General features: G+C 39.1%; 1 protein-coding gene across 1 annotated transcript; it reads right to left on the reverse strand.

The window, feature by feature from the left end:
- Positions 1-707: 707 nt before the first annotated feature.
- On the reverse strand, positions 708-3,605 carry LOC101028574 (protein FAM47A-like). Its single transcript, XM_039475371.1, has 3 exons — positions 3,044-3,605; positions 1,751-2,899; positions 708-1,654 (listed from the first exon to the last, which is right to left on the reverse strand). The coding sequence occupies exons 1-3, from the start codon at positions 3,603-3,605 to the stop codon at positions 708-710; spliced, it is 2,658 nt and encodes an 885-aa protein (XP_039331305.1).
- Between the last annotated feature and the right edge of the window lie 6,079 nt (positions 3,606-9,684).

Consider the following 9,684-nt stretch of genomic DNA (forward strand, 5'->3'; position numbering starts at 1 on the left):
TTAATATTAAAAAGTATTAAATTATTTTGGCTATAGACTCAAATTTTTGGTAAACAAAATAATTGTCATAATTATTTCACTACAATTTTAATATAAGAGGAGTTATACAATTCTCCTTTTACTCGGCATATTTTTTTTTTTATGAGATGACATCTTGCTCTGTCACCCAAATAGGAGTCCAGTAGCAGGATCACGGCTCACTACAGTGTCCACCTTCTGGGCTGAAGCAACCCTCCCACCTCAGCACCCCCCGACCCCGGATAACTGGGACTACAGATGCACACCACCACAGCTGGCTAATTTTTGCAATTTTTTGTAGAGACCAGGTTCCAGCATGTTGCATAAGCTGGTCTGGAACTCCTGGGCTTAAGTGATCGGCACACCTATGCATCCAAAAGTGGGGAGGGTTACAGGCATAAGCAAATGTGCCTAACCCTGTTTCTCTGTTTAAGGATAATTCTTTTGTTTCTGGTTTTATGTATTTTTACAAGTAATTGACATTATGATGTAATATTCACAGTGATATTAATCACATAATTGATAAAATATATGAAATAATGAAGCCAAAGCAGGTGATTAAGAAATGTGTATAAACATTAGATACTGAATTTACAGATGTTGCCAAAGTTGTACACCTACCAGGCCAGTCATCATAAATTCTGATTGATGTTTAAAATGAGAGCAAGAAATACTCCATTGAAAACCATCTAGTTTTCTCTCCTTACATCTGTGTCCTCTGGCTTGTACTTGAAATATTTTGTTACACGTTCCATAGGAGTCTTAACAGTGTCATATTTCCATCCCATCCTGGTAAACAGCTTTTCAATGACGCCAGGCATTTCGTAGCCCTTGCTTTGAATGTAATCCTTAAAGGCGATTGGTATATAAAGTTCATCAAGAATGTCGGGTTTATGAGGCTTTTTAAGTAAGAGCTTGGGGTCAATCAAAGGTTCATCACTTCTTAGCTTTCTCCATAACTTAGGCTTGAGGTACCATGCTCCATACCTCATCTTCACAGGCTGTGCAGTATAAGAATTGGGTGCTTTTTGTGTTTTCCTGTTCCACACTTGTTCCTGTGAGAAGAATTTGACCTCATCCTTTTCACTTAGTTGCCTGCTGTACTTCATTTCTGAGTAACACTCTTTTATCTTCATCATCTTTTGGTCGAACCAGGTTGGTTTGCACTCAGGAGTAAAATCAAAGAGATCCCTGATGGATTCTTCATCAGCTCCCATCTCTTCAGTCCACTTGAAGAAGTCACGGAGTTTTTCTGACGTGTATCTAAATTGAGGAGAACGCTTCCTTGTGCTTGTTGTATCTTCCGGAAACAGTGCTTTTATAAAGGACGCTCGAATATTGGGAGGCTCCGATAATTGTTGGGAAACTGGAGCTTTGGGAGGCTCTGGGTGGAGATGAGACATTTCAGTCTCGGGAGGCTCTGGACGGAGACTGGACCCGCGACGAGTCTTGGGAGGCTCTGGGTGGAGATGAGACACTTCAGTCTTGGGAGGCTCTGGATGGAGACTGGACCCGCGACGAGTCTTGAGAGGCTCTGGGTAGAGAATGGACCCGCGACGAGTCTTGGGAGTCTCTGGGTGGAGATGGGACGCCAGACGAGCCTTCAGATGCTCGGGGCGGAGACGGGAGAGCCGACGAGTCTTCGGATGCCCCGGGCGGAGACGGGACCCCCGACGAGTTTTGAGAGACTGTACGCGGAGATTCTCTAAGCGAATCTGGGGAAGCATCAAAATCTCGGGAAGCTGCTGGAGGGCTTCTGGGGAAGGGTATTTATCAGACTCACTGGGTTTCTCGTTTGCCTTCACCCGGGCCTCACAACGAACCCATGCATCCTTCAGCTCCTTCTGGGAATCCAGCAGTTTCAGTATGTCTAGTAGGAGATTGGACACCACACTAGTGTCAGGAGGTTCCGGGCTAGAAATGGACCCCCGAGTCTTAGGAGGCTCTGGGTGGACATGAGACACTCCAGTCTTGGGGGGTTCCTGGGGGAGACTGGATGATCGACGACTCTTGGGAGGCTCTGGGTGGACATGAGACACTCCAGTGTCAGGAGGCTCTGGGCGGAGACTGGACTTACGACGAGTTTTGGGAGGCTCTGGGTGGAGATGGGACACTCCAGTCTCGAGAGGCTCTGGGTGGAGACTGGACATCCGACGAGTCTTGGGAAGCTCCAGGTGGAAATGACACACTCCAGGCTCTGGAGGCTCTGGGTGGAGACTGCACAGCTGACAAGTTTTGGGAGGCTCTGGGTGGAGATGGGACACTCCAGTCTCGAGAGGCTCTGGGTAGAGATTGGACATCCGACGAGTCTTGGGAGGCTCCAGGTGGAAATGACACACTCCAGGCTCTGGAGGCTCTGGGTGGAGACTGTATACCTGACAAGTTTTGGGAGGCTCTGGGCGGAGACTGGACACCTGACAAGTCTTGGGAGGCTCTGGGCGGAGATGGGACACTCCAGTCTCGAGAGGCTCTGGGTGGAGATTGGACATCTGACGAGTCTTGGGAGGCTCCAGGTGGAAATGACACACTCCAGGCTCTGGAGGCTCTGGGTGGAGACTGCACACCTGACAAGTTTGGGGAGGCTCTGGGCGGAGACTGGACACCTGACAAGTCTTGGGAGGCTCTGGGCGGAGATGGGACACTCCAGTCTTGAGAGGCTCTGGGTGGAGATGGGACACTCCAGTCTTGAGAGGCTCTGGGTGGATATGAGACAATGGAGTCTTGAGAGTCTCTGGGCGGAGATGGGACACTCCAGTCTTGAGAGGCTCTGGGTGGATATGAGACACTGGAGTCTTGGGAGGCTCTGGGGAGAGTTGAGACACTCCACTCTCAGGAGGTTCCGGGCAGAGATGGGAAACTGCAGTCTCCAGAGGCTCCAGGCGGGGATGAGATGTGCGAGTCTTGGGAGGCTCTCGGCAGAGATGGGACACTCCAGTCTCAGGAGGCTCTGGTAGGAGAATGGACAGCAGAATCTTGAGAGGCTCTGGACAGAGATGGAGCAGCGGAGTCTCGGAAGGCCATGGGGAAATTTCCCCACAAGGATATTTACCAGGCTTAGTGGGTTCCTCGGTTGCCTTCTCCGAGCCCTCACAACAAGCCCATGCACCCTCCAGCTTTCTCTTGGGATCCAGCACTTCCAGCACCTGTCGTAGTAGATCTGGAGGCATATCTGCTCCCACATTGGAGACCATGGCCAAGGCATGCTCAGCCATCAGCTGGCCTTCCACTTCCTCTACGAACGCCTTCCGTGCTAGCTGGGCTGGCGAGAGTTTGGAAAATAGGGCCGCTTTCTTGAGTAGCTTTTTCTGCCTGCTTTGGGGGTCAGCATGCGGACTTCTGCTAGAGATTTTGGGGAGTAAGAAGTCATCCCGGCGGCAAATGAGCATATCCTCGGGAGATGGACAGCCGTAGCGGAAGTCGTCCATGCCCTCCTTCACAAATATCCAGTTTTCCGTGTCTATGGGTGGCAGCTTCACGCGCCTGTGCTTGCGATCCGCGAAGCACTTGGAAGGCCGCTTGTCACAGTACCTGGGAGTGGAGTCCATGCCCGGGGACCTCGGCCGGTCCTGCGGCCTCTGGTCCCCCATGGTGGTCGTCGCTGGGCTGCCACCTCTCCTGCTTCAGCGGTTCCCGATCCGTGCGGCTCTGGTCGCTAGGAGACCCAGAGGAGACATTCGAAACCCAGGTTCTTCCGGGAGGCGGGGCGGTGCTGACGTCACATGCGCAGCCCGGATTCCAACAGGTGTGCGCTGGAATCTCACTCTGGGTTTCATTTGCATTTCCTAATGACTGCTGGTATTGAACACCTCTATATTTGCCATTCATTTTTTTTTCCTATTTTTAAATTGTGTTGCTAGATATCATACTTTTGAGAATCCTTGCGGTGTTCCAGATTAAGTCGGTTATCAGATATATGATTTGTAAATTTTTCATTTCTTACCTTTTCCCATTCATTGTCTTAACAATGTCAAAGAGAAGTTTTTTAATTTGATGAAGACCAATTTATAAATATGTTCTTTTACAGATGGTACTTCTTTTGATGTATCTGTGAAAATTTTGCCTATCCATAGGTCACAAAGTTTTTTTAAATTTAAATCTGTTTTAATTTTTGTAAACAGTATAAGATATAGATCAAAGTTTATATTATAAAATACACCTATTGTTTATGTATATCTGATAATCTCAGAACTGTTTTTCAAAAACCTATCTTTCCACTGAATTACATTTGGAAATTGGTAGAATACCAGTTGTCTATTTTTCAAGGTCAGTTTCTGGGCACTCTTTTCTCTTCCATTGATTTATCTCTCACACAAATTTCACACTCTGTTGATTAGTTTTATAATAAATCTAGAAATTAGGCTGTACTAGTTCTTTAACAGTGTTCTTTTATAAAGTTGGTTCTTCTAGGTCCTTTGAATTTCTATAGAAATTTTAAAGTCAGCTTGTCAATGTCTAAAAAAGTCCTCTTCGGATTTTCATTAGGATTCTGTTGAATCTATATATCAATTTGAGGATAGCTGGCATGTTAACAACAGGAAATCATCTGACCATTGAGGAAGGTACATCTTTGTATTTGCTGATGTGATTTTCATTTTCTCAGGAATATTTTGTATTTTTCGTGTGTCTTTCACATCTTGCACTCCAGATTTTTCCTAAATATTGTTTTTCATACTATATGTAGTATTGTTTTTTAATTGCAATTTCCAATTTTTTGTTGTTAGCATATATATATATATATATATATATATATATATATATATATATTCACATATCCATTTGTATCATACAACATTGGTAAATTCACTCATTATGTTCATGAGCATTTTTGTAGATTTCACTGAAATATATATATATATATATATGTGATAATGTTATCTGTGAATAAAGACAGTTTCCCTTCTTTCTTTCCAATCTGAATATCATTATACCCCCCAGTCCAGTTGCAATCCTTGATTTTCCTTTGCATAATATCATTTAAATTTTTCTCTCTCTTATAGTGCTTAAAACAATACTATGAAAAGTATTTTTATAAAAAATTTTAATTATAGACAAATACAGTCTGCATTATTCCTTAAGCATATCATATTCTCATCACATTTTTTTTCTGTACATTCTTACTGATTTTTGAAAAGAAGGTTTTTTATTTCCCTTCTTATGTGCAGCTGAATGATATTTTCTACAATTACTAGCAGGTATATTGTCATTCCTCTTTGTAAATGAGGCATGATCAATGCCTCTCTTCCTTTTGGCTCCTCCTCTGCAAAATAGACACAATATATATTCCTCTTAGGTATTTCATTAAATCAAAGAAATGGATCAAGATAATCTATATAACATTATTTTGTATAGTATCTGGAACAGAAAATGCATTGAGTAAATTATTGTTATATAGTATTACTACAATTTGAAAATAAAAATATTCTGTGTCTAAGGGAGAAGCAAACATTATATATTTACATATCACACATATTTGTTGATTATAAGAATCTATGTTAAAGTCTCAAGATATTTAGATTTCTTAATGTGAATTTGGTAAGATCAAATTTGATACGTATTTATTTTTAACTTTCTTACTTATAAATATTCCATGGAATGTATGTTAAATTCAAGAGCCAATGATTCAATAATTCTCTTTAACAGTATTGTAACTAGCAAGCTCATATGAGTACTTACTTACCTAAAATACATGAGGGTTTGATAACAATTCTTCTATATTCCAAATAATCCCAGGGAAAAACACATATTGAATCACCTAAAGTTCAATTGGGTGTATACAAAATTTTTTCATGTGACTGTTCATTAAAACAGTTTTTGTTCCTTAAAGCCACTTCATTTAATTCACTTTTTAAAGTAGAATATTATACAAAGGACTCATATCTAGTATACATAAATAATTCTTAAAACTTAATAAGAAAACAAAGAACACAAAAATGTATGATACACAGTTAAACATGTTTAGAGATATATAGCTAAAGAAATAATTATAGGTGTGTGTACATATAGATTAGTATACATGCATATGTTTTATAGCTCTATCTCTGCAGAGAAGCTAGAAAAAAATGACACCCAATTAACAACAAGTACATCCAGTACCCAGATCTTGGCTTCTAAATACCATTCTCCAAAATAACAAGAGCAAAACACAGAGACATCCTTGGAGAAATGAATCATTCTAGGCCTGGGGCAGTGAAAATATGAGATGAGCCTGGAGTAGTATGTAATGCCATAAAATAAGGATGTTCTCAGAAAACAAAAGAATAAAAGCAGATCAGAAGGACACAGGAGCCAAACTGAAAGAGCACTCAGTGGCCAAAGTTAAAACAATTTATGTAACAAAATGAATTAAAATTTAAAAATTATAACATAATATAAAATAAAATATCCATGAGTCCATACTGATATAAATAATTGTACAAATAAATAATTGAGGAAAAAGCTACAAATAATTTTACAAAGATTTTCAGATGATGTACATAGATACTCGTCCCTCCAGGAGGTGGAATTTAAATGCCCTCCACAGAGTGTGGGCTGGATTCTAAAAAATAGAATATGGAAAGGGAAAAATCGTGACCTTTTAGTGGAGAAACCTGATATTCCTCTCCTTAACTAAGAGATCAGTGTTAATATCAGCAGTGAGAAGTCACGTTGGCATCATGCACTCCTCTGGTAGGATGTAATGAGAAAGGCACTTCACCTCTGTAGTATTCTTCCCTAAAATCCAAAATTCTACACTGATGAGTGGAAAATGTCTAACAAACCCAAGTCCAGGGACATGCTACAAAATTATCAAGTACTCCTCCAAATCATAAAGGTCATGGGAAACAAGTAAAGGCTGAGAACCTGTCATAGACTTTAGATTAAGGAAACATGACAACTAAATTCACTGTGGTAGGCTGGGTTGGATTTTGGCACTGAAAAAGGACATGGGCATAAAAAAAAATCTACAAATCTGAATTAAGTCTGAAGTTTATAGTAACATGTCATTGTTAATTTCTTAGTTCAAATGCATGTACAATGTAAGATATTAATTTTAGGGGAAGTTGAGTGAAATGTGCATGAAAATGCTCTGTACAGCCTTTGCAACTATTTCATAAATCTAAAATTATTCTTAAATGAAAGTTTCCGTTTTAAAGTATAGACTACATCATAATGAATTATTAGCAAATCACTATTAATCATACACGAGAGAAAGCTGTAGTTTGTTTAAAATGCATATTTGTGCCCCACCTCATATACAGTAAATCATAATTTTTTTTTGAAGCGGAGCCAGTAATCTATATTTTACATGGTATTTAAATTATACACACCAATATGTGAGAATTACTTTTCTAAATCCCTGTGCCTTTTACAGACCCCAAAGACTTTCAAATAGATTAAAAACCACAGTATTAATGGTATTATCCAAAGTAATCAAATTTGGAGAAAATTTAATTTCTGCAAATGCTAAATGGGAATGTAAAAATCAGATAGTGGAGCCTGTGAACAAAATAATTCACTTAGATAACATGTGCATACCTGGTGGGCCCACAGGATAATTAAGTCATGATTGAAGAGTAAAGAATATACAAAGTTTGCTGAGTACCTGACTGGAAAAACAAACAAACAAACAAACAAAAAAAAACTGGAGTGAAATGAAAGCAACTTACTCATGTCAACTGCCCTTCTTGGGTTGAAGAAAACTGTCATCACTATAAAGTGCAGAGAAATTACAGCTGGCTTGTTCAGTCAACAAGCAACAACTGCCTTAGTATGAAGTATTACTCCAGAAATGAATAGTGTAGCTGACAAGCAAAACCAACACCAAGCTAATTAAGAAATGTTCAAGCAAGTCAAAATGCTCTGAGTGGAGCAGCATGTAATTAATAAGTAAACAAGGGAATGAGAACAAACAATGAAAATCAATGCGATGAAGTGCATTGGTCTAACAGAGCCTAAGTAGTCCCAGTTCTGACATCTTAGTGTGCTTCTGACTGGTCTTAGTTACCTACAACCTTTACTGCAGACGTAGCTCCGGACCCCATTTTCATGCTTCAGCAGACTCAAGTTATCTGCAACCTCGCTGCCTCTTCTATTCATATGCGGCACTTGTCCGCCTTTCTCAGATACCCAATCTTGTTCACTCTGATCCAAACCCAGTTTGGAATTCTTTTGCTTTTATTAGCTCTTGGTAAGTTTACTTTTTATGGTGGTTAATATTCTCTGTCAAGCTGGCTAGGCTATAGTGCCCAGTTATTTGGTCAAACAGTCTAGATGTTGCTGTGAAGGTATTTTTTGGATGTGATTTAACATTTTTTATCAGTGGACTTTGATTAAACAAGATTTACCCTCCATAATATGGGTAAGAATCATCCAGTCAGTTGAAGGCCTTCATTAATTCTGCCTCCAGACTGAAACACAGGAATCTGTTTGAGTTTGCAGTCATCAGAATCAAGACTGCCATATCGTTTTTGCCCGAATTTCTAACTTGCAACTAGCTCTGCAGCCTTCTGATTTGCCAGCCTCCACAGTTGCATAAACCAATTCCTTTAAATTTCTCTCTCCCCCTCATATATATATATATATATATATATATATATATATATGGTAATTATTACTTCTATATATATGTTCAACTATTTCTTATTACCCTATATATCAACACTTTCTCACTCTATGTAAAATAATATGCTTTGTTATTTTATAAATATATATATCTCCTATTATTTTCCTTATCTTTCTGGAGAACTTTGATTAAACTATTCATTTTGATCATTTTTCTACCACTAACAATGTACTTGTCTTATAATGAGATACACTGCAGCAATTTTATCACTGTTATACCCACTGACACTTTTCCTCAGCAAGGTATAAAATATAGGTAAGGCCTAAGAAATAATATAGACTTAAAGATTTCCATTTTGTTCTTTGAATGAAAAAGCATAGAAGAATTATTTAATATCTTGGCTGAATATCAGAATCACTGTGGCCCATCTTAAAAGTATATATGTCAGGGCTCTTCTCTGAGCCTGCTGAAACAAAATTCCTCCCATTGATAATGATTTATAGCCAAGGTTTGAAATCTCTGGATACATCATAATTTGATCACAGTATCTCAGGCAGGATATAGTCCTGCACAACTGTTATTAATAAAGAACTTGAAGCAAAAAGAGAACAAATGACTTAGAAAACTTCTCAAAAAGTAAAAATGAATAATGTCAGGCTAGTATTTTTCTTGTATAGATAAATTCCAGAAAAACATGACAGTATTTCTGTCTCTTTGTATGTATATTTATCATCTAGTCCATTGCTCCAATTCACAAATATAAATAGAATGTAATATTTAGAAAATAAGCAGAGACAGCACTATTTTATAAGGTGATTCAGGTACAAATGAAATTATCTAGTATATAGTTAGAGTACTTAACAAATGGCTAAAATCTTGACACTTTTGTGTATGGTTAAAATAAAAACTTTGAGGACAGCTAAGTGTTACTGTGTTGTATATTCTGATTTAAGAAAAAACACTGATTACACTTTCCTGTTGATGTAATTTTGGTAGATGCATTAAACAAGCTGTCATAAATCTTAGCTTATTTTCTAGTAGCTAGCAAAAAAAAAAATCCAGAATCACTTCATATCATGGATAGGAATAATGGAGAATAATCAATAATCTGGGTTGTCGACTCG

The sequence above is a fragment of the Saimiri boliviensis genome, chromosome X (genome assembly GCF_048565385.1).
Source record: "Saimiri boliviensis isolate mSaiBol1 chromosome X, mSaiBol1.pri, whole genome shotgun sequence".
In the NCBI taxonomy this organism is placed as follows: domain Eukaryota; kingdom Metazoa; phylum Chordata; class Mammalia; order Primates; family Cebidae; genus Saimiri; species Saimiri boliviensis.